General features: G+C 39.3%; 2 protein-coding genes and 1 long non-coding RNA gene across 8 annotated transcripts; 1 reads left to right on the top strand and 2 right to left on the bottom strand.

Moving 5' to 3' along the window:
• The first annotated feature begins 258 nt into the window (after positions 1–258).
• Positions 259–8,722, top strand: LOC135103636 (uncharacterized). Its single transcript, XR_010270140.1, has 3 exons — positions 259–351; positions 8,184–8,400; positions 8,583–8,722. It is a non-coding gene; the product is annotated as an uncharacterized LOC135103636 (long non-coding RNA).
• A 180-nt stretch (positions 8,723–8,902) lies between these two features.
• On the bottom strand, positions 8,903–10,869 carry LOC135103296 (uncharacterized). The gene is made up of 2 exons (XM_064009331.1): positions 9,527–10,869; positions 8,903–9,374 (listed from the first exon to the last, which is right to left on the bottom strand). The coding sequence occupies exons 1-2, from the start codon at positions 9,830–9,832 to the stop codon at positions 9,192–9,194; spliced, it is 489 nt and encodes a 162-aa protein (XP_063865401.1). The 5' UTR covers positions 9,833–10,869; the 3' UTR covers positions 8,903–9,191.
• Positions 10,870–12,185: 1,316 nt separating this feature from the next.
• On the bottom strand, positions 12,186–23,717 carry LOC135103631 (astacin-like). Of its 6 annotated transcripts, XM_064010153.1 has the most exons (12): positions 23,075–23,210; positions 21,809–22,394; positions 19,534–19,699; positions 18,431–18,481; positions 18,067–18,194; positions 17,129–17,216; positions 15,595–15,721; positions 14,348–14,601; positions 13,777–13,889; positions 13,331–13,373; positions 12,873–12,993; positions 12,186–12,707 (listed from the first exon to the last, which is right to left on the bottom strand). In XM_064010153.1, the coding sequence occupies exons 2-11, from the start codon at positions 21,815–21,817 to the stop codon at positions 12,878–12,880; spliced, it is 1,095 nt and encodes a 364-aa protein (XP_063866223.1). In that variant the 5' UTR covers positions 21,818–22,394; positions 23,075–23,210; the 3' UTR covers positions 12,186–12,707; positions 12,873–12,877. The 6 variants fall into 6 exon arrangements, with proteins under 6 accessions (XP_063866223.1, XP_063866221.1, XP_063866224.1 ...); XM_064010151.1 differs by having other exon boundaries at positions 12,186–12,993; XM_064010154.1 differs by having other exon boundaries at positions 12,186–12,993; positions 19,534–19,696.
• Between the last annotated feature and the right edge of the window lie 476 nt (positions 23,718–24,193).

The raw sequence follows: 24,193 nt of genomic DNA, 5'->3' as shown, positions 1-24,193 counted from the left end.
ATCTTGTTCGTTGCAGTAATTAGGAATTTCTTGACTACCTATGGGTAGTAAAAAAATTGCTGGTGATAAAATATCTTAGCATGGAAGCTTATTCCTGACTTGGAAAAAAGGTAGCGCTTTAATTTAATTTGCTTATATACCACTTCTCAAGTTATATATAGGCTAAATTTTCATTCACTTGATATTTCAGTAAGCTTTACGTATCTGATTAGGTGTTTCGATAAAGAGGAGGAATATGAAAAAAAAAAAAAAAAAAAAAAAAAGTCTTATCCTAAGATGATTCGAGGCATCGAACCACCTAATCCGTCACGTGACTACCAGTACAACCACCAACACCACCACCACCTGAAGGTATTCGCGCTCAGTAGGTTCGTTATTCTCATTGTGGCTCGTGGACTTGGAAGAAAAAAATTTGTTCCTTACTGGAGGGCATTATTGTTAAAGATTCGCTTGTATCAGTAAGTCATGTGCACTTAGTGAATATTATAATTATGCTTGTCGTAGGTCAGGCATTTGTATTATTTTGTGCAATGTGCAGCTCTGCTAGTCTCCATATTGCAAGATGAATATACACTTGTTAGAATCAGTACAGTGGAAAATTACTAGAAAAATGTAAGTGGTGAAAAGTATTCCTGACAAGAAGGGAAGGGAAGTTTTTAAATTTACATAAGAGAGAGGTCTTTAAGTAATATACGAGATATAATAAGAATGACATAAGCAAAGTTGTTAAGGTCAGTAATCAAGATATGACAAGAAATAAAGGGTTCAAGCTTGATAAAGTTAGATTAAATAATAATGATAATAATAATAATAATAATAATAATAATAATAATAATAATAATAATAATAATAATAATAATAGAAGAAGAAATTAGTTCTTGAAATATAATGGTTAATGAATGGAACAGGCTTAATAATCAGAGGTCATCAGTGCAGAGTCATTAGTGAGCTTTAAAAGATCAGGTAAATTTGTGGATGGGGATAATGGAACTAAGTAGGTATGTTTTACGTAGGGCAGTGGTTCCCAACTTTTTTTTTTTTTTTTTTTTTCTTCAACCAGTTCACCAATTCGGATTTCTTTTTCATAGAGTGACCAGGAAATGTAAAAACTCCCAAAACAGAATTACGGAATTTCGACCAAAATTATCGTACATAGCTACTACTAAAGACAACCGCAGGATAAATTTTGATTTGTTTTTGTATATAGTACTCGAAAAAAAAAAAAAAAAAGCCAACTGCCACATTATATGATTTTTTTTTTTTCTCTCTCTCTCTCGGCCAATAGCTAGTAATTTATATTTCCCTCAATATTTTTCCCCTCCTGGAATCCTAAAATTTTCTCCAGGTTGGAAAATACTGATGTAGGAACTAGTACATGTAGGCCTGAAGGCTTCTTGCAGCTTTATTTTAAACTTTTATGTTCTTAGGTAAATTACTTTCGCGAAATGATTACACTATGTAACAAAATTTCACTTTTGTCTTGTCCTTGGCCCCAGACCATCATTTTCCAGTTATTTCCATCTAAACAAAATAAAAAAAAAAAAAAGTTATTTTGATCCCAAAACTTTGCTTTTGTGGTTAGAACAATAAATTTGCATTTTTGCTTTATTTCATTATAGTATGGGTTACTATTGGTTTTCATGTCATGTAAGGACCTTTGTAAAATCTAGGTTACCCATCTAATTGCTTTTAAAATGTTGCAAATAAGTTAAAACAATGAAAGAAAAAATATAAAGTGTTCCAAAGATTTTTTTTTTTTTTTTTTTTTTAGATTTTTGAACTGACCAGATCTAGCAAGAAATTTATCATATTTAGAAGAATTTGCTTTCATTTCAGAAATCTCGAATCTTCCAGAATGTTCTACCAGACACTTTTAAAAGTTTCTAGAACATTTTAGAACACTCCGTTCAATGTAAACATTTCCAGAATATCCTAGGATTTTCTAGATTACAGTAGAAATATGTAGAAGTATGAAGAATTTTCCAGAATCTACAAAAAAATTTCTAGAATGATTCAGAATATTCTATGGTAGGTTAAAAATTTTCTAGAAAGATTGAGAACATTCTGGAACACATTTTAGAAAAAAAATAAGAATATTCTAGAGTACTGCTTGACAATACAAAAGTAGGGACTTGCAGACCACCAATCAGTTCTGCTTTGGCTGGTCGAGAAGATACATCACAAGAGGTGAAAGGGCATCAAGAGGCTGCAATCATTCTCCAGATGCATTCTGCTACATATGTGGTCAATTCATCAACACAAGAGCAAACAATTTATCTGTGACCACCTGAAAAAATGGTGAAATTTAGCTATTTTAGGGCCAAAAATTATTCTAAAAGCCACAAATGAAGTTTGATAGGAATAAAAGACATTTTCTATTGTTTTGCAATGAAAAGACTTGAAAATAACACTTGCTTGTCAAAGACAAAAATCGTGTTACATAATGTTATCTATGATTAAGTGTTTGTTCCAAAGTGTATGTTTGAAATGTGTACAGAGTGCAGCGTTGCTGATGCAACTAAACTATAAAAAAAAATATCAGCTATTAGCAGGTAATTCTTTGCAATGGTTGGTTGTAACAATGATGTGACATCTACAGCTTGTTAATTTGATATTAGAAGATGAAAATTGCGTATTTCCTGCTCGGTCTTAAACGACTTATCTACGTATATCTGCATCATTAAATCGTAAACGGTTCATTTCAGTTATAAAGAAATAGTATGCAAGTTGGGCAAGTGTTGTTATTGTTGTTTACAATATCAGGTTATCGTACAACTTTAGTAAATGGCGCTTTTATTATTTATTTATTTATTTATTTATTTATTTATTTATTTACTTATATTTATTTATTTATTTTTCTTTGTCTTGTCAAGGATCTCTTATATAATATTTATTTGTGACATTATTGGTTACATAGACAATCTAAGAATAAGTTTGCTTTCTTAACGTAATATGCTTTACTGTATAATATATCGGCTACACCATTTAACATTGCAGACTGGGGAATCTATAGGATTTATCCTTGGTTGAAAGCGAAATGCAGCTTTTCTAAGGCGAAGACTAAGAAAGAGGGGATCAAGACAATGCACGAGATGATGAACAGCCCTTGTAAGTGGTCCAGGTTCAGAGCCACCACGGAGCGGTCCGTCATGACCACGCCTCCGTAATCTTGCCCAAGGTTGGAGCGCCCCTAGTGTGAAGAAAAATAAATGCCCCATGAAAAGACCTTGAAAATGTTAGTGTAAACAGTACGCGACAAGTGACTTATTTTAGTAATATTTATATATCTATTGTAAATGTATTATGAGTATACATACAATTAATTTGAAAAAGAAAAGAAAAAAAAACACATCAAATTGATAATATTTTATAAAATATGGACGGTGTAGTGAACTACATTCATCATTACCTTCATGGTGGCGGTGAGTCTCACGGATTCTTGGAAGTAGTGGTACAGGAGGCCGCTTTGCACCACCCACCCAATAACAATGTCGAACTTGCGCTTGAGAGGAGAATGTTTCTGGAGCGCCATGGCGATGGGATAGGGCGCGAAACACTCCTGTAACACCTGTCAGCTTGAATCCTTAAATTTGCTGATATATTCTTACGAAACTTCGTAAGTGACAAATAGGCAGCAGCTCAGAGGATTTAAGAATACGGGAAAACGCAAAACAGTGGAAGGAAGTGAGTACTGTGCAGCAGGAAAAAAAGAACAAAGTTGTCGGAAGAAGTGAACCAGACCTGCTTCCATCACACTATGAGTGACAAACCTACATTATTAAACACCACATAATTACACACAGTGTGCACGTTGAGAGAAGTACGGACAGGGCTGCCAACTTCTTTCAATGTCCAGAGACTACCGTCTGGCATCTCACTTACCTTCATGAACCGCATTGAGCTTTCACTTCCATGACTGAACTGTGTAGCTATATGGAATTCTCCGAAGCTGCGGCTTTCCAGAAACACCGCCTTGCCGGCCAGCACGATGGGGAACACCTCATACTCGTTGGCATAGACACGGAAAACTTTGCTCAGACCCTTGGAATACACCCATATAATGATATTTATTACTTGATGCCCTAATACTAAGTCACTTGGTAATGTCACACATGATTCTCGTCATTTGATTGTTACATGTTGACTCGTGTTCGCGATGGTGGAAACAAAATATAGAAACATGGTAAAGACAGCCTGACTAACCCTTAGGTAGGGGTCATTGGAGTATTTGATGCTTGACATAAATATTATATCTGCTAAGGCAGCCACCTCGAGGCCGGAATTATATAAATCCTCGATGGTCTGGATAGAAGCGGGGGGTCGGCGCACCAGCAAGAAGGCAGTCAGGTTGCCCGAGTACACTATGGTAAGAATGATACAGTACATCCATAGGAAGGCAACGAAAATTCGAGTGCTCAGCATGCGTGGGAGAAATTGTTGTGACTCACAAAAGTGGAGGCCAAAGGCATAGTACCAGCTAAAACCGAGCCAACGGAAGCTGGGGACCTCCTCTCCGCTGTCCACCACGAGACAGAGAAAGCACATTAGTGTATGTTTGTTGCATATATTAAGATGTGTGTGTGTGTGTGTGTGTGTGTGTGTGTGTGTGTGTGTGTGTGTGTGTGTGTGTGTGTGTGTGTGTGTGCGTGTGTGTTTGTTTCAAATATCGTACATAACTATAAATTATTATCTAACTTAAGATGCGCTTTAAGCTAACTTTGAGTAATTCGAAAGGTTTTACATAACAAAGAGAATTGGAAACTGAAGTAGGCACATTTTCACTATATGAATGATCACAGAGTGCCACATGACACCTGCCAAAACAATAATTATTCCCAGTGATGTTTCAAGCACTTGGCCGGTTTGTATTGGATCAGGGGGTGCTGTGAACTTTCCAAAGACCTGCCTGTGACCTCACTGAACGTTACTCTTTGTTTCACAGCACAAGGGAGTAATCACAGCCTCCCCTCTAAAGACAACTCTCTTCCTTCACACAAAACTACAAGCACCTAATTACACACACACACCCTTCACTCAACATTCAAAATTTTATGGCGACTACTATACCAGCCTGGGAGTTCCCGTCTGGGGAGGGGACCACACATGCCCCCAGGTCGGTATTTCTCTTCTCCTGTTGTTGCCCCTAAGTTTCTTGACACCCCCCCCTTAACTTTTTGTTCATTAACTTCTGAAACATTCATGGCCTTGGATCTAATTTTCAATCTGTGAATACCACCTCTCCTCTGCTAAACCTCATTTTTTTCTCACTGAAATACAGGTGTCTTAGGCAACTGACAGTAGCCCTTTCTGTTCCCTCTTTTTTCTATCCTCATTTTCAGTCCAAAGCTAGATGTTACGGCTATGTGCGCAACGACCTAACTTACTCTCGTGTCCATGCTCTTGAATATTCCGAATTTTCTATCATCTGGCTACGAGCACAGAGTTACTCTCAAACTTAATTTATCTGTGCTGTATACCTCTCACCTAATTCCCTTGACTACAAAAAATTCTTTGACTATTTAACTTCCAAAATGGAGCACATCTTGACTCTCTTCCCTTTCTCAGAGTTCTCCATTCTTGGAGACTTCAATGTTCACCACCAGCTTCGGCTTTCCTCTCCCTTCACTGGCCAACCTGGCGAACTTGCCTTTAAATTGCTATTCTCCACGACCTAGAGCAACTAGTTCAACACCATACTCGTATATCTTGACATTTTCCTAACCTCTAACCCTTCTGTTTATGCTGTCACTGTCTTCTCCGTTGGGCTCCTCCGATCACAGCCTCATATCTGTATCTTGTCTTATCGCTCCAATTCCTCCTCAGGATCACGCAGTGCAGGTGCCTCTGGTGTTTTGCATATGCTAATTGAAGGGACGTGAGGAGGTATTATTCTGATTTTCCTTGGAATGACTACCGCTTCCGTGTTAGAGACCTGCCTCGTGTGCTGAGCGCATAAAAGAGGTGATAGTGTCTGGCATGGAGGCGTACATTCCTCACTCTTTCTCTCACCCTAAACCTTCCAATCTTTGGTTTAACACTGCCTGTTCTCGTGCTATACATGATGGAGAGGTGGCTCACAAAAGGTACTTGAGCCTTACATTACCTGAATATCATGCACTTTACATTTCAGCCTGGAATTATGCCAAGTCTGCCCTCCAACTAGCCAAAAACTCCTTCATCAATAGGAAATGTCAAAATCTTTCTAGATCTAGCTCCCCTGATGACTTTTGCCACCTAGCCACAAATATTTAATAACTTTACTTCTTCATCTTTCCTTCTTTTATTTCAGCTTGATGGCACCACTGCCATCTCATCTATCTCTAAAGCTGAACTCTTCTCTCAAACCTTTCCTAAAATGAGCTTGTTCCTGTCTCTTCTCCACCTTTCGACTATTTCATGCTTCGCAGTGATATTTTCCATGCCTTCGCTGGCCTTAATTAACCCTCGGAAGCATTATGGACCTGATGGGGTCCTTCCGAAACGTTACCTCTATGCTTGCACCTTGCCTAGTCAAACTCTTCCAACTCTCTCTGTCAACATCTATCTTTCCTTCCTGCTGGAAGTTTGCCTACATTCAGCCTGTTCCTAAAAAAAGGATGACGCTCTAATCCCTCAAACTAGCTTCCTATCGCTTTAATTTCCTGCCTCTCTAAAGTTTTGAGTCTATCCCCAACGGGAAGATTCTTAAACATCTATCACTTTTCAATCTTATCTGATCGCCAGTTGTTGCGTCGTGACCGCTCTACTGGTGATATGACTTTCTTTACTGAGTCTTGGTCATCCTCTTTTAGGGAATTTGGCGAAACTTAATTTCGCTGTTGCCTTAGACGTATCAAAAACTTTTGATAGAGTCTGGCACAAAGCTTTGATTTTCAAACTACCCTTCTTCAGCTTCTATCCTTCTTGTAGCTTCTTCTCAAGTTTCCTTTCTAACCGTTCCATTCCTGCCTTGTTAGACGGTCACTGTTCTCCTAAATCTATTAATAGTGGTGTTCCTCAGGGTTCTGCTCTGTCTCTTCTTATTATTCATCAATTATTTAAACCAAACTTCTTGTCCTATCCATTCTAGTACGCTTTACACTTTTCCAGATCTTTTCGTAGACGTCCAACCTTCAAGAATTAAACACCTCACACAGGGAAGCCACAGAACGCCTGACTTCTGATCTCTCTAAAATTTCTGACTGTGGCAGAACAAACTTAGTATTGTTCAATGACCCAGAAACTCAATTCCCCGATCTATCAACTCAACACAACCTTTAACACAACCTTCCAGATGCTAACTCCTCTTCTGATCTTGTTAAATGCATGCCTTTCTTCCTCCCGCGGCCTTGCTGCGCAAGTCTTTCTTCTGTCTCTCATCCCTATTCTGTCCACTTCTCTAATGCAAAGGTTAACAAGTATTCTCAATCATTCATCACTTTCTCTGGTAAAGTCTGGAACTCCCTGCCTGCTTCTGTACGAGTATTTCCTCTTTCCTATGGCTTGAGCTCTTTCAAGAGGGAGGTTTCAAGATAATTATCCTCGGTTATTTGAATTTTCTATTCGAAATCTCATTGAGAATTGACACTGAAGTGGGCCTTTTTTCTCTCAAAATGCCTGTTGCCCTTAGTCAGTGGCCCTCTCACATTAAAAAAAAAAAGAAAAAAAAATGAGTCAGAAAGTCTCTTAGGCTCATCGTGAACCTTACCATACATTGCTAACATTGGCCACTAGCCAGAGTGCAGGACCAGATGCGATAATGCCACAGAAGATAGCCAGCCAAGTCCAGTTTTGGAAAGGGAAAGCTAGGGCCTGCCAGCGGGGTAGCGGCAGCTCCGTGCGGGCCAAAAAGCAGACCATCTGTTGATACAAAGGCAAGCATAGAATTGTCTCGTAGTGATTATTATTATTTAAAATTATAATAATAATAATCATAATAATGATAATAATAATAATAATAATAATAATAATAATAGTAATAATAATAATAATAATAATAATAATAATAATAATAATAATAATAATAATAATAATAATAATATTATTATTATTATTATTATTATTATTATTATTATTATTATTATTATTATTGTTATTATTATTATTATTATTATCATCATTATCATTATTATTATTATTATTATTATTATTATTATTCATTTATTATTATCATAGTGATTATTATTTGTTATCTATTATTTCAGGGGCCATGCAGCCGAATAACAGGAAAACTCAAGGACACAGTTCATGACTCCTTATTTGCGTGAATCGGCTCTCGAAATAAACTTGCAGTGTTCCACAAATCAAGACGAGAGGTGTCACGATAATGTGACCGCTAACCACTAACACCAAGCGAGGAGCCTTACCTCAGACTACGCAGATATATCCCATGCAACTACCACCACAACCATTACCTCTTTAGTATGACTACACTTCGAACTGTAACCTGTCACGAAGCTTTCACTGCCTAATTTTATTATTATTAATATTATTTTTTCAAGCTTTACCTCATCTTGGAAAGGAACCGTGAAGTCAAAAATTTTTGCACGGATGTACGATACGTATAAGTTGGAAATCACGATGTCGACCTCGTCTCTCTGCAGCTCGCCATGTGTTCCTGTCCAGGATCCATTGTCCGCCATCCACCCCCACGTCTCTCCTGGAACATTGGTGACGGGAAAGTGGTTTGTGAAATAAAACATAAACCAATGAACCTGTAGTCTGATATTCGGTTTACATGATAAATGAATTAATAAGAGTATGAATAAATAAAATAAATGTTTTAAAATAATAAAACACAAATAAATGAAAAAAAAACAAATAAAATGTGGTGTTTACTTTTTATTATTATTATTTATTTATTTTTTTCTGTAAGACGAAATTTACACGCATGTTATAAGACGCCCTACTTACCGTCAGCAGGCTCCGCAAATTCAGGAGTGAAATTCAGCGATCGTGCAATAGCTTTGATGAGAGATATTTCCTCGCCGAAACGAAAAAGGAGTGATCCGTTCTCGGCGCGGTAGTATATGATGCTCGGCTCGAAGTTGAATGTGCTTACCTGCAGGTGGACAAAGTGAGAAGAAAATCACATTATTAATGGACTTGTTAGTAACAGGAACCATTGAGACGATTGGTAAAAGCGAGGTTTCCCTCAAACTGGTGAGAATTTCCGAGGATCTACTTTGACAATAATCTCAGGTTGACTGTCATCAAAGAAAAAGTAATGTTGCCCCCATCACCTTGAGTGCAGCCCCTCGCAGGTTCCCCACCTTCTCAGGGAAAAGGTTCGGCTGTTGCACATGGAACCCGCTGCGACTGTACGTAGCTATGGTCTTCACTCCAGGACTCCAGTACAGCTGATTAGTGTACAGCCGCCACGTATCGGATGCAATCTGTCATTAGTGGATATATGATTCACGTCATGATATACATACGATTATATGTTGCATCATGTGTGTCACGAGTGATACTCGGATTTAAATTTTCCTCATGACTCCACCCTCAGGATGAAGTAACAGGTTACTCAAAAAGCATAGCAATGCACCTTTACTACACCTAAAATATTTTCCGTCTTTTTGCCGTTCCTCGTAGTCACCAGTGCCTCCAGCTGCGTCACGGAGCCGGCCACCACCACATACCTGCGACACATCACGGGGTTAGACCACCAAGATGAAGCACAGTGACCATTAATGACAAGGATCCTCAACTTTGTAAAAGTTAAGATAGTTAAGTCACTGAGGTATGTGAAGAGAACACACACCTTCCTGCGTAGTTCCATGAATGGTGGTGTAACATGGCAAGGGCCAATAGGGGCTCCAGATGCTCCAGTAACATGATATAGCCGCCACATCTGTTAGGAATCCAGTCTATGGCCACCAAGTCCTCGGCGCTAGTCACCTTTACCACCTGCGAAAAGAGCGTTGCAGATGAAGACGACGAACTTTGTGTTGCGGAGACGAGAGAATCTTCATTGTTATGAAACATAGATAACCAAGCAGCCCGGAAGATCAATGGAAATGTTCAAGGAAGTCCCTTACGTACTTACTTGGCGGAGATTTGGGAACATCAGGAGTGTGTGCAGCACCGAGGACCTGCAGAAGGTGGCACTGCAGGCCAGCACTAGGTCGCAATGACTCAGCTCCTGCCTCACGACGGTCACCATCAACAGCCCCAAATTAGCGTCATCATTCCTGGTCTCGAAGATCTTTTCTTGTCTCTTCCTCTCCAAGAAGGGAGTCATTGTGCTTCTTCCCAACGTTGTAGATTGGAACTGCATTTCAACCTTGTCCCGTGAAAACATCTGCGAAGTTGCATAGCTGTTATTCTCGGCAGTACCAGGGCGTTGTTTCTGAGGGAGGAGTTTAGCGTTGGAGATACTTGATAGGATAAACAGCAGAATGAAGATGAGTAACTGAAGCCTGTGGGTCGTCATCATTCTTGAAGAGCGGGTGTTTTACGTCACGAAATTTGCAGGTGAAGGAATTTCCGTCTGCAAGACAAGGGAGAAACAGGACCATCCAAGGATCTGAAGCTTGAGAACAGTTAGCGGTGGTCTAAGTCAAATGGTGCCAGAAAGAAGACTGCTTTGCCCTCTTGCTCACACGGATACGCAACTCGCACCCCGAACCACGCCCTCCCTGGTCCAGACACTCACGGAACCACCAATCAACTTTGAATTTGACTAACCTTCCAAGAAATACACACACACACACACACACACACACACACACACTTGTACACCCACCCACCCACACACACACACACACACACACAAACAGGTTTTCTGCTGTTCGTTCTTCTCATGTATTCTCATGTATTAGATGAGAATGCAGATTATTGGCTTTTGATTACATAGACGAGGACATAATGACGGTCCGTAGTGGATGCACGCAGCAATACTGATTGTCATCTTGTTAAAAATAATGTGTTAACAGAATTAAGATGGCGCAAAGATTAGATCCATAAATCATGCCAAGATTTAGAGAGATACTTATTGATAAGTGCAGAAGCATGGTGTCACCTTATCAGAAATCTAGAAGCTAGTCTCTAAATCATCTAATTTTCAGCATATGTTATAACAGAAAATTCCTTTTCGATCTAAGAAACCTAGAACCTTAAAAAACTTAAATCACAGTTTTTATATATTTGATTTAATACTTTTAATTTTAAGTACTTTTGTTCTTATATTCTGTGATATCAATATTTCCATAGTGCCTTTTTAAGACATTTCCTTGCACTGATCAGCTCTCGTACGTGCTCGGTTTCCCTTCTCCCTTCAGACCGAAAAATGAATGCATTAAGAATTATATTTTCTTGTATAGGTGAAAATCAAAACGTCATTTAGTGTTATTCTGGATTTTCAGTCGTAGTGTTCATAAGCAGAGAGAACAGTAGCGTCATGGAGATATGTGTGGTTTCTCTTTGTTCATTTATTTATTCATTAATCAGTAAAGTCATCTGGAGTTATCAAAAGAAGTAACGAGCGTCAGGCTGTCATAATTGATCAACGTTTTTTATTTTTTATTTATTTTTTCTCCTTCTTTTGTCTCGTGTGCTTTGATTTTTTATATCGAGTATACATGCACATGTCCCTTGTTATACGTACCACACCGGGATCCAATGTGTGCCATCTGTTCCATTAGTCAGTCCATTTATCTAGCATACAATTTTCTGTGTACTGCCAAAGCCTGTTGTCTGATCTTCCGTGTACTTGCGTGTATGAGTGTGAAAGAGAAGGATCTTGGGTTACGTATAATTAGTAATGTAAATGCTTAGTTAGAAATACACCAGCCTGTGAAACTCTGGAGAAAAAAAAAGTTAGAGAAACGAAATTGCTTTACAAGTCTGGCAGCACAGGGAAGGTCCCATTAATATTCAGTCTCTGAAGAAGTTAACTGTTCAACCTTTTAAAGCCAATCAACTAATTAAGAATTATGTGCACTCTAAGTAAACCTTTCGAACAGAGATTTCTAACACACACACGCACACACACACACAGACATACACAGAGAGAGAGAGAGAGAGAGAGAGAGAGAGAGAGAGAGAGAGAGAGAGAGAGAGAGAGAGAGAGAGAGAGAGAGCTATATTCACATGTATTACGTACATTATACGCATATTATAAATAACAGTACAAATATTGGTTATGTTCAAGTACTGCAAGCCTAGACTCATTGAGTGCACGAGGGTTTTACAATTATACATCCTTTTTATCTTTGGCAGCAATATTTATTCATAACGAAAAGTGTTTTCATATTCTAGTTTGGTACATATATATGTAGCCTACATGACAGAATAATTAACATTATACATCCTCTAAACAGAACAACCCGCGAGACTGTCAAAATCTTACCGCGACAACCTGAAATAACATACACTAATTAACCTCGTGACTACAGTAGTGACACAGAGCATCACGTAACTGAATATATAAAGATGTTATTACACAAGAAACATTTCCCTGAGCAAAAGTTGGTTGCCTTATCAGAGAAATCCCAGTTCACAGAAATTATCCTTGTTCATGCCGAAGTAGTAACTGCTGAAATAATTGTGTAAAGAATCGTAAACCATCATTAACAATGTAAGTGCTGATGACGCAGAGGGACTTGTACTAGGCTGGTGTAGCTTGGGTGATTCAACATTATGTGAGTATCATTTGCATTTTGCTAATTTTGTTTTCAATCACGGACCACGCTGACGGAACCATTGTCCTCTCAAGGGCACGTTCTCTGTGTAAGAAAGTTTTTAACTAAAATTAACCAACAATATTATAAACAACAGTAACAGCACTCGCCACATCAGACAATCTTACTATTAAGTGAACAGCCAAGTGTGACTTTGAGCAGAAGGGACGGCGCCAGCACCGAAATAAAAAAAAAAAAAATTCATATTACTCTTCTTAAGACTGAAAACGATGCCTCCATAGTCGTGGCTGCCTCCGAGTGAAGCTTTTTCCGCCGTAGGGATTGCCTGCAGTGGGCAGCCCAACGCGTCCCAGCCACCTTGCTCTCCGACCTGCCATGAGCACAAACACACCACTCAGCACTAATGTACTACACTTAACAACGTTCGTACCACTTCTTGCCCTATTATCCAGGAATTATTATATTTTGGTTAAGTGATTAGAATTATGAGAAAGAAAAGTAGTCATCTTAAATAGGCAAAACAATTATGTTCATTAGATTATATCAACAATATTACTTTGCAAATTGTTATTATCTTCGAATGAAAAAAAAAATTCAAATGAAAATCATAATTTAGTTATGATGAAACATAGAAAGTATTTTACCCACTCAAGAAAGTGTTAACTTAATTTCTAGTAGGTATCGAGCAAAATAGTGGATTGACTCACCTCGCTTGCAGCCGTACAGCCGATTGAGCTTGCGATAATCAGTCTGGGGAAGGACAAGCGAACGTGATGAGAACTGATCGGATGATAAGCAGGAGGAGGAGGGTTTTGAGATTACTACAACTGCTGCTACTTCTACTACTACTAATAATAATAATAATAAAAATAAATGATTATTATTATTATTATTATTATTATTATTATTATTATTATTATTATCATCATCATCATTAACTACTATTATCGTTACTTTTCCAAATAATATTACGAGCCCTATAAGTACAAAAGTTGAGATCCAACTCCAAGTGAAAATCTCTCTCTCTCTCTCTCTCTCTCTCTCTCTCTCTCTCTCTCTCTCTCTCTCTCTCGTATAATCTGCTTCGAATAGTAAACTATATGATGAGAACAACAATTACATCCGATACAAAGCTCAAGCGCGGAACAATTACTTTCGAGGGTTCGGCTTTCCTCCAGAAGTTGTAACCTTTCTTCTTGGATTTGATGGTTGGGGTGAGGATGGACCACTTGCTGAACGTGAAGGGACTGTAGTGCATCACGGAATCTGTTGGGTAGAGGGAAATTAGTGTGTGTGTGTGTGTGTGTGTGTGTGTGTGTCCCTCACCATAGTCTTTCCATGTAAACTTTGTATATAAGGGCGGGGCTTGTCCCTGCCACGTTACAATGAATAAAGTAGCCAAATCAGTCAGATGTGTTAGGAGGGAAGATAAAGGGAGGCTAGGCTTGTCTGCCACATTGACTAGTTAACTCAAGGTATGGGAAAGAGGAAGAGGAAAGGAGACAATTACTTGTATAAGTGAGTTTCATGTTGCCGAAGTGGATGCACTTTTGAGGACATAAGAGGAACGTGGCTTTAACAAAGTTTAAACAAATGAAATAGTGCGTCGTGAAGAGATGTAGTGAAGAGTGAAAACCGCTTCCGTGCTTCCTCTAGTTTTCCGAAGTTTATGTCCGTAAGAAACACCTGAGTGAGTACCTAAGACACACCCATGAGTCACTCACCGATGTCGTAGGGAAGGTCGATGAGCTCCACGGTATTCATTTCCCTTTTAACGAAGTTCTTTTCACTGCCTTCTGCGATATTGTCCCAGTTCACTTCGATGTATTGATCTCTGTCGGGCCGGTTGTGTTCGTGGTAGAACCCGAGGGCGTGGAAAAGTTCATGGTAGATAGGACCCAGATCTAACCAAGTGGCACACAGGAGACCCAAGGATAGTTGCTGCTCGCCGCCCACCCGTCCCACGTAGCTGTAACACCTGGAGGCGGGAACACGCTAGTCACGTCACTCACTCCTCCAGAACATGACAACCTTTGGAAAATAACTGAAAAATTGTTCTCACAGTTCTTTCTCATGCCCTACTTTAAAAAAGCTAGGAACTGAGTCTTTTTTTTTTCTGTACAGAAAGCTAGACCCATAATTTAACGAAGGTATCTTGCTCCCGTTGTCTTAGTGATGGGGGACACGACACGGCTTGGCCACACATTGTAACAAGACTGGAACAATACTGCCACTGCATTTCCCGTGTTCTGCAAAAGGCAGTAAAAGGCGGCGAACGGAAAGGAGGGACTGGGGATCCCTTTTCCATTGTATTCTTACAGTGAGACAAGTTTTGTATGTAGTCAAGGGTTTTGGAGAAAGGTAAAGAATGATAGGGAACGCTTTTTCATCGAAGACAGAAATGGGTGAAAGATACAATTGTTTAGGGTCAAAGCTGCGACCCTCCACTTTAGCCACTCCATTGCCAAGGGCGAGGCATGTCTGTCGCTTCCATCCCATCTCAGGCAGGAGAGATCGAAATCCAATGATCGTAATCGTAAAAAATTATTCTTTGTACGGATGTCATTGCCGTAACTAAGGCGAAAATTTTTATTTTATTCGAAGCACATTACCCGCTTCGATATTAACTATTTTCTCTTCCCGAGGCAGCAAAATGAACAAGTCTTCCCGCCAACCCCGCCTTTGGCAAAGGGAAGGAAGTCTATCATGCACGACACCGTTCCCCTTCCCCCCGCGCTCTCTCTCTCTCTCTCTCTCTCTCTCTCTCTGAATCCAGTTTACATTATGGACGCACCTGCACTTCAATTATCATAAGTTACTTTGTTCATCACTTGTAATATACCAGTTTCGTTCATAATCTTTCCTTTCCCAAAGTTCTTTATTTTTTTTATTTATTTATTTATTTACTTATTTATTTATTTATTTTTTTTTTACGAATAAGGCATGAGAAGCGAGTCATTGAGTCACACACCTGTCCCTGTCAACGATGATCTTGAGATAATCCTGCTCATCAGTCCTCTTCACGAAGCGAATACAGGAGTGCTTGGCGATGTCCCGCATCACACGACGGATGTTGAGCTGCTCGATCGGTAGTAGCGCTGAGGAACATACAGGTAAGATTTAACTTCTTGCTACCATTAATGCCTCACATATATTTTTTGAAACATAAATTTAATACAAATCTATTATTTATATTTACTACATATATATTAAATTGTGCTCTCTGAAGGCTATGGTTACTAAGATGCTAAGTAAGACTACTTCCGTACCAGAAATTTACTGATATATATATATATATATATATATATATATATATTTTTTTTTTTTTTTTTTTTTACTTAAAGATGGAACAAGAAAATAAATGTTATAGTGTATGAACGCCTACATTATATTTGTTACAACAATACGTACTTCAGTAATTTCTAATTTGTGTGTGTGTGTGTGTGTGTGTGTGTGTGTGTTTCTAGTACTGTACTCACTAATCGCTGTCTGTCGTGAAGATTTGATACATGTGACTGGTACTGTACCACCCCCTCCCTTCGCCTACGTAGTACTTTACGAAAGAGAAAGGCCGGAATGTTTACAGTAGCAGATGGGGGAGCCCGCAGCACCATTAGGGCATTGTACATACACAAAGGCCGGACGGAGCTCGCTGCCTCGTGCCCTCAGTGAAAGCGTCGTGCCCTTAGCAGGTTTCGCTGCGTTTTCACTTTTCCTTTCACCTCCAGTCACCACACGAACACATGCACTGGCAAACTTGTTTGTTGACTTAGGATGTGCTCAAGAGAGTATTATTTGTTTGTTCGTTAGTTTCTTTATCGATCGATCTTCCTATCTGTCAGTCTATCTTGGAGGGCTGTGCTCAATACGTTATTATTGTTATGGTTATTCTCTCTCTCTCTCTCTCTCTCTCTCTCTCTCTCTCTCTCTCTCTCTCTCGTTAGCAATCTAAATAGAGAGTCTATCACGAGGAGTTTTTCATGAGCATTTTTTTTTTTTATCGATCCATCTCATTTATGCCAGTCTACCTTGACAAGCTGTGTTTGATAGTATGTTACTTGTTTATATGTTTCTTTGTCATTCGTTATCGATCCATGCCTTTTATTTTTATTATTTTTCAGACTATCCTCCTGTCTCTCTCTCTCTCTCTCTCTCTCTCTCTCTCTCTCTCTCTCTCTCTCTCTCTCTCTCTCTCTCTCTCTCTCTCTCTCTCTATATATATATATATATATATATACACCTGTATTTATCTTTCTGCCTTACAGACTGTTGCTCGCTTTTCATCTCTCTATAGTACATCAATCTGTCTTCATGTCTATTTGTTAATTTGTCATTTTGCTTCGTCGGGATATCAGATTCACACCACTTTCATCGTCACCATGAAAAAATTTGTATCTATCTCCATTCATTAACCTGTCTTCCTGTCACCCATGTCTAGTTATCTGCTTCTCCAACTTTATTCGTCGCCGCCTCACATCGCCCTCTTCGTGTCATAAGAGACTCACTGTACTCCATGGAGAACTCATAGGGAACCACCGCACCGTCCCAGAGCTTGATGCTGTCCCGGACCGCTATCTTGTTCTCAAGACCATTCTGTCGAGGAGAGAAAATAAGCGTAACATTTAATAACTATCATGTCTTCAAGGCTGACGGAGAGGGGAAGCAGGGATAGAAAAATTAGTCTTGGAAATGGAAGTACTTTGAATATACTTACAAGCTCAGCTACACAAAACATTTCCAAAAAAAAAAGATACTTTTTAAAGCATTCAAATTAGTTACACATAAATAAATCGATAATTACATAAATGAATGAAAGAAATAAATGGGTAAATAAAGAGAGAAAGGAGAGCAAACTCAAGGAACAGTATGAACACGATTGAGAATTATGGGAGAGTGGAATAAAGTATACCAATTTTAGTCATACTCGTATTTCAAACATTCCCTTGAAAGCGACAGCCAAAAACTAGTGCCAACTTAAAGAATTCGAGAGAAGCTTGCAACAGATGTGAGAGAGAGGAAACATAATTATGGAGGAGGTCGCCTGTGTGTGGTCTGAAGTGAAGGTTAAGAGGAAGCGTATGGTCATGTTTTTGTTTACTTATTAATTTTTATTTCAAACGATTAAGAAGGCAGGTCAATGAAACCCATGAATTTTCTTTGTCCTGAAACGGCATTAGAAGCGACGTGAATGTGTCCTTATTAACCCTCTCTCTTTATGTACGTGTTGTCATTCCAGGAATAAGAGTGAAGCATGTCCTCCTCTATTTCACTTTCTTTCTTCCTTTCCCTTCCTTTCCTCTTTCTGAAGCGAGAATGTGGTTAGTTTACATACACATACTTAGAGCTATTCATCATTCTTTGCTTCTTTTTATTTTATTCTTTGAATCGATAAGTAAAGGGATCAGGATAACGAATTGCAGAATTTGATATCGTCGTTCCTTACCTTCTTCACTATCCCTCGAGATGGGGGAGGCACGATGTCCCCTTCATCCATGCCGGAGAGCTCGAGAGGGTCGCGTCTTAATCTCAAGCCCCAGTCACTGTTGAGGGTTTCCTGCAGCTCCCCGAAGCCTGAATGTAAGATTTTAAATGTTTATAAGTGCCTGAATGTAAATTGTAAACGTTCATAAGTACTTGAATGTAAATTGAAAACGTTTACAAGTGCCTGAATGCAGGATTATAAGTGTTTCTTAGTGACCAATTCACACTCGTATTGAACGTATGAACTAGAGGAAATTATTTGCTCTAGGAATCAAGTGTTTCATATCAATCAAACTAGAAATGCTAATGTGAGTGTTTTGACTCACTAATGCCGAGGGTGTGTGTAGAGGGCAGCCACCCAGACCACGACCATGAGTCTGTGAAAGTAGTAATGGTAGTAGTACTGGTGGTGGTAGTAGTAGTAGTAGTAGTAGTAGTAGTAGTAGTAGTAGTAGTAGTAGTAGTAGTAGTAGTAGTAGTAAGTAGTAGTAGTAGTAGTAAGTAATAGTAGTAGTAGTAGTAACAGTAGTAATAACAGTAGTAGTAGTAGTAGTAGTAGTAGTAGTAGTAGTAGTAGTAGTAGTAGTAGTAGTAGTAGCAGTAACAGTAGTAGTAGTAGTAGTAGCAGGAGTAGCAGTAGTAGTAGTAGTAGTAGTAGTAGTAGTAGTAGTAGTAGTAGTAGTAGTAGTAGTAGTAGTAGTAGTAGTAAGTAGCAGCAAGAACAACAGCAATACCTGCAATATTATCAGAATAGCTCATCTCAACCAAAGTATTTACAATAGTGACACATGAACACTCCTTCCTTTCCCTCACCGCAACTTCATCGCCTATTCAAATCAAAACCTCTCTGTACCGTGACGCTGCTGGTGTTCGATTCACACATTGCGTCACACTGACATTCCACTTTCTCCCCTCAACCCGCATGTAAAAATCGATCGGTTAGTTCTAGACTTCTGGGGGACGAGGTGAGAGGAGAGGAGCCGCTAGGTAGGAAGGTGATGGGGACCAAACACATGCTTTCGTTTCCCGCAGCGCCTTCGCCTCCCGCCTCCCGCCTTTAATGCCGCAGGAAGGCATGAAAGGTACAGTAAATCTTCGACTTCCGCAAATAGACGCGAGGACATATCCTTGCACTTAACCCATGTTCTTCCTTTGTGTATCTATAATTCTCACCTCACTTTTATTTATTTGTTTATTTTATTTATTTATTTATTTATCTTATTTTTTTGGGGGGATAGGAGAAACACCGTCTTAATACCTCGTCATAGCAGCAAAATACCAATCAATCGATATTGAAAATTTCAGTAAATAAAACCAGTTAAATGTATTAACATGCTCTATTTTCCTCCATAAGAAAACGAAATTAAAAAATAATATTAACATTGTGAAAGTGCAGGAAAAGAAAAAAAAAAAGAAAGTGTAGTCTTACCTTCAGTGGCTTCGTTAGTAGTGTGGTTATCGTCGGTAACATTGATGCGTCTGTCCTCTTGGAAGGCAGCGGCGGGGAGCAGAGGGACTCGAAGGGAGGCGGCCTCTTGCACCGCCATTGCCGTCACTACCACCGCCACCACCTCCAGCGCCGTCACCCACCGCTGCTGGCATAAGAATGAAAAGGGTGATTATGTGCTAGCTCATTTTCTCTACTACTAGCGTCTCTCTCTCTCTCTCTGAGATGGGGGAGAAGATGAAAAAGTAAAGAGGAGCAAGAATAAGCTAATGAATCACAAGAGAACTTCTATTAAGTGGTGAAGGCAAAGGCCGCGACCTGCCATTGCCAGGTACCCCGACGGCTCCCACGACCGTGACGGCAGCGGAGGCGGCGGCGGCGGCGGCGGAGGAGGAGGAGGAGGAGGAGGAGGAGAAAAGAAAGAAAAAGAAAAAGGAATCAGGAAGCGAAAGATTTTGTTGAATGAGGCGGAATTGTACATTGCTATGTTTTGAGAGAGAGAGAGAGAGAGAGAGAGAGAGAGAGAGAGAGAGAGAGAGAGAGAGAGAGAGAGAGAGAGAGAAGTAGAAATGTGTGGGGGAAAGGAAGGAAAGAAAGGAAGGGGGAAAGAGGAAAGGATCAGTAAAAGAACCTTGGAAAACCACTAGAGAAAGTGCTATAATCTTTTCTTCTTTCCTGACTGCAGCAAAGAAGAGCAGGTAGCAGGCTAGTATTGTTACCGAAAAGGAAGTGGTGGTGGAGGCAGAAGTAGTAGAAGCCGTTGTAGTTGCAGTGGTATTCGTAGTCGTAATAGTAGTAGTAGTAGGAGGAGGAGGAGGAGGAGGAGGAGGAGATTACGAATAGGAAACGGAGGATAAGTACGTAAGAACATCTTAGCACCTCATGAGAACAGGCCATTTTTACAAAAGGGAAAAAGTGGTTGGTTACCCTTCACCGTTATTTAAGGTCGGATAGGCTTTAATTTCATTAATGGAAAAATGTGTGTGTGTGTGTGTGTGTGTGTGTGTGTGTGTGTGTGTGTGTGTGTATGTAGAAGAAGTCGTAAAAAATACCCTCCCTATCTTTTCTTCCTGTCGGCCACGATTCGTGTAAGAACGACGTGTAGAAAGCTCGCGGGACTTGTTTTCTGACACCTGCCTCGAGGGGAAGGAGTCGGCGTTGCGTAATATTACATTAACTTTCACTTTGATCAACACTGGCTTACTGTTTGGTGCTCCACCTCCTGGGCACGTAAAACGCGTAACACAAACACAAACAAGCAAGCGAGCACACACACACACACACACACACACACACACACACACACACACACACACAGAGAGAGAGAGAGAGAGAGAGAGAGAGAGAGAGAGAGAGAGAGAGAGAGAGAGAGAGAGAGAGAGAGAGAGAGAGAGAGAGAGAGAGAGAGAGAGAGAGAGAGAGAGACTGACTGACTCTTTAAGGTTTTGACGTTTCTGTAAAATGCATTTTATCGTCTGCCCTTATTTGACATAAAATTCAAATATTCTTTTTCTTCTTAGCTACTTGTGATCAAAGTAGTCTACTTCCTACTTTCTCTTCCGCGCAGTCTACTCGTTTTTACAAAAAAAAAAATAAAAAATAAAAAATAAAAAAAATAAAATAAATAAATAAAAAAATAAATAAATAAAATAAAAATAAAAATAAATAGAAAAAAAAATAATGTTAGCCACAAAACAGTGAATTCGTGCGGTCTTCGCGGAACCCACAGGCGGCAAGATCAGGAGCAGCATATGCGTCCAAGACTTTTATTTATATATTTATTTATTTTTTTTATTTTGGTTTAATATCACGTTTATCGCTAAGAGGCGTGAAATTGAAGGAAAATGCAAAATTGCTGGCATGATTCCGGCGTTTTTTTTTTTTTTTTTCGGTAATGCACGTCATGGCGAGTGAAGCAGCTGCACCTTTCATTATGCACTTGATTTGTATTGCACATGTTTTCTTTTTTGGTCTTTCTCGCATTTCCCTTATCTTCTCCCGAAACTCTTCACACCTCATTCCCTCTCATGGCTTTGCCACAGTGCTTTGAATATATATATATATATATATATATATATATATATATATATATATATATATATATATATATATATATATATATATATATATATATATATATATATATATATATATCGAAAGAGATAAAATAAAACGAAACTAGTAGAAGAGCTTGAAAGTACTACTTCACTGAACCACTCGAAAAAAATAAGACAAAGGTACTTTAAACATAACGAACCTTCCTCATGGTGTTGCTGAAGCACGTGTGCTGTCCTGAGTCCACGTTCTACACTCTCGACTATGCTCTTGGTTCACTTGAGCAATACGGACGTGCTTGCGCCAATTCCAGGCTTGGTTCACCGCGACGGTATAAACTACAGTGGCACAGGTCGTGTCCCTCGGTGGTCACAGAATTGTGAGTCTCTAGAAGGGTCACTTTTCCCCAGACGCACTTTGATCATATCCAGGAAACACCGCCACCACCAACATTCAAATCCTCCCCACGGCGAGCAAATCACGCCTCCACTTTTCCGTCATAACACACCAGCGTTTTATTATTTGTACTTTCTCTCTCTTTTCTCTTTGTCTTTTCTTTCTCTTTTCTTTTCACCCATGAATGAGGTCATACAAGTCTTCTTTATTTAGTTTCACTAATTCTTCTTTGTTCTTCTGTAATTTGGGTTCAGTTAATTCCACACTTGTCTTGGCCAACGTTTTAATTAAAGTACTTTTGATGGCTATTGCTGAGTCACGTCAAGCATACTGCTACTTTTTTATTGACTAGCGATTTTTTTTTCTTTATGTTATTTGATGATTTCACTTTCCTGTAGAGGAAGGGATTAGAGTGGCAACACTATGTTAAGGAATAAATTAGTCAGGGTTGCCAGGATGTTTGGCTTTATTAGCACGTGTAATTATCTTCCTGCTAAACTTTTATGCACTAAATATATTGGACAATGGACGGCATTCTAGCATTAATCACATAATTATTTACGTGATTTTCATAATGACTATAATTTTATAGATTTGTTCTACTGTACCACTGATGCACAGCTCAATGGACTGCATATCATTTACTTTAACAGCTTTGAAATAAATACTTAAACATTTCTAAGCTATATAACTATATGCCAGACCAGCAATCCTACACGGGATGGCCCTGACAAGACACCACACACATACTTTTTAGGCCCATCAACCCCCGGTAAAAAGAATCAGTATTTCTAAGCTAACATACCGACATTTACAGAAATATGGTACATATGTCAAAACACTGAAAAATTGTTTCATAAACCAAGATTATTAGTTGGGTTCTTTCTATTTACAATGTGGAATCCGTAAGTTATATCACTAGAATAATTTCACTCTCGTAAACTCCAATAACTTGCACTGGAGCTGGTTAAAAGTAGCCAATATAAGACGCCGAATCGTATGATAACGTAACCCCAGTGAAGTTATGAATTAATTTGTCACTATACTCGAGTCTTGCATCGAGATAACTTGCCAGCCGCTCTCCACAAAGCCACAACCCCGAACACGTCCCCTCACACACTGCACTCGACAGCTAGCGTCAGACCCGCTCGGCTCGGCCGCACGCTGCCCTTCACTTATCACTTGCGGGACCGGTGTGTTAGAATTGCCTAGTGGTGTCTGGCATCGGCGTCAGAGAAACTGAGAAGAAAGAGCATAGCACGCGACGCTCGTGAGCATATGATCGTAATGATGACAGCCGACCAGCGGCAGAATGAAAATAAACGAGAGCATTTTTTATCGTTGTCTCTTATTCGTGAAACTTTCTAAAATATCATTAGTATTCAATAGATTTTACGAAAGAAGGACTCTCTCTCTCTCTCTCATTACTCTATTCATCTGTCTATCAGTAATGAGTCTATATATTTAGCTGTGTGTGTGTGTGTTTTCACTGTACAGTCTGCTGCTGGTCTCTCTCGAGACAGCCGGCCGTCCCCCCTTGGAAAGAGCTCAGAGCTCATACTGACCGATTTTTGGATTGGACCGAGACCACACACACACACACAACACACCGGGGACAACGAGATCACCTCTTCGACTTACATCCCGTACCTTCTCACTGTTAGATGAACAGGGGCTATAGGTGTAAGGAGACACATCCAAATAATCTCCGTCCGCCCAGGGGATCGAACCCCTCGGTTGTGTGTGTGTGTGTGTCCCATTATCTATTTGTACGTGTCTGAAAGTAAATTGTTGCAATTTAAACAATACTAAATATCTCCATTTCAGTGGAGTTTCAGTAACTTATCATACTTTTTTTTTTCTTATATTTGACAAAGAATTGTACTGTACCAGAAATATTTGTCTTTAAAAACTAGAAATCTTGTTCTCACTTCTCTTTTGCCGCCCACTCTTCCTTCTTCAACCTGTCAGAAAAAATAAATAAATAAAATAAAATAAAAATTACGTTGGAGAAAGTAACATCAGCGGCAGGTGTCATGTAATTGCTTTTAATTTTCATGCGAATCTGCGGTACAATACTAATAATTGGTTCTGCACCCTTCTTTCCCTTCCCAGTCTTCCCAGTTTCGTCGTGGGTAATGTGAAAGATAATAGTTCAACTATATATATATATATATATATATATATATAT

Source organism: Scylla paramamosain, chromosome 9, assembly GCF_035594125.1.
Source record: "Scylla paramamosain isolate STU-SP2022 chromosome 9, ASM3559412v1, whole genome shotgun sequence".
In the NCBI taxonomy this organism is placed as follows: domain Eukaryota; kingdom Metazoa; phylum Arthropoda; class Malacostraca; order Decapoda; family Portunidae; genus Scylla; species Scylla paramamosain.
This window is presented reverse-complemented; position numbering and strand designations above follow the sequence as displayed.

What these genes read in the sequence shown, in the direction of transcription:
- LOC135103296 (XM_064009331.1), bottom strand. Translation starts at nt 9,832, where the DNA reads ATGTGGCGGCTATATCATGTTACTGGAGCATCTGGAGCCCCTATTGGC. An exon ending in ATATTTTAGGTGTAGTAAAG is followed by an intron (nt 9,375 to 9,526) that starts GTGCATTGCTAT and finishes CACTAATGACAG; the next exon opens with ATTGCATCCGATACGTGGCG.
- LOC135103631 (XM_064010151.1), bottom strand. An exon ending in ATCATCGTTGACAGGGACAG is followed by an intron (nt 14,602 to 15,594) that starts GTGTGTGACTCA and finishes TCCCGCCTCCAG; the next exon opens with GTGTTACAGCTACGTGGGAC. An exon ending in GCTGTACGGCTGCAAGCGAG is followed by an intron (nt 12,994 to 13,330) that starts GTGAGTCAATCC and finishes TGCTCATGGCAG; the next exon opens with GTCGGAGAGCAAGGTGGCTG.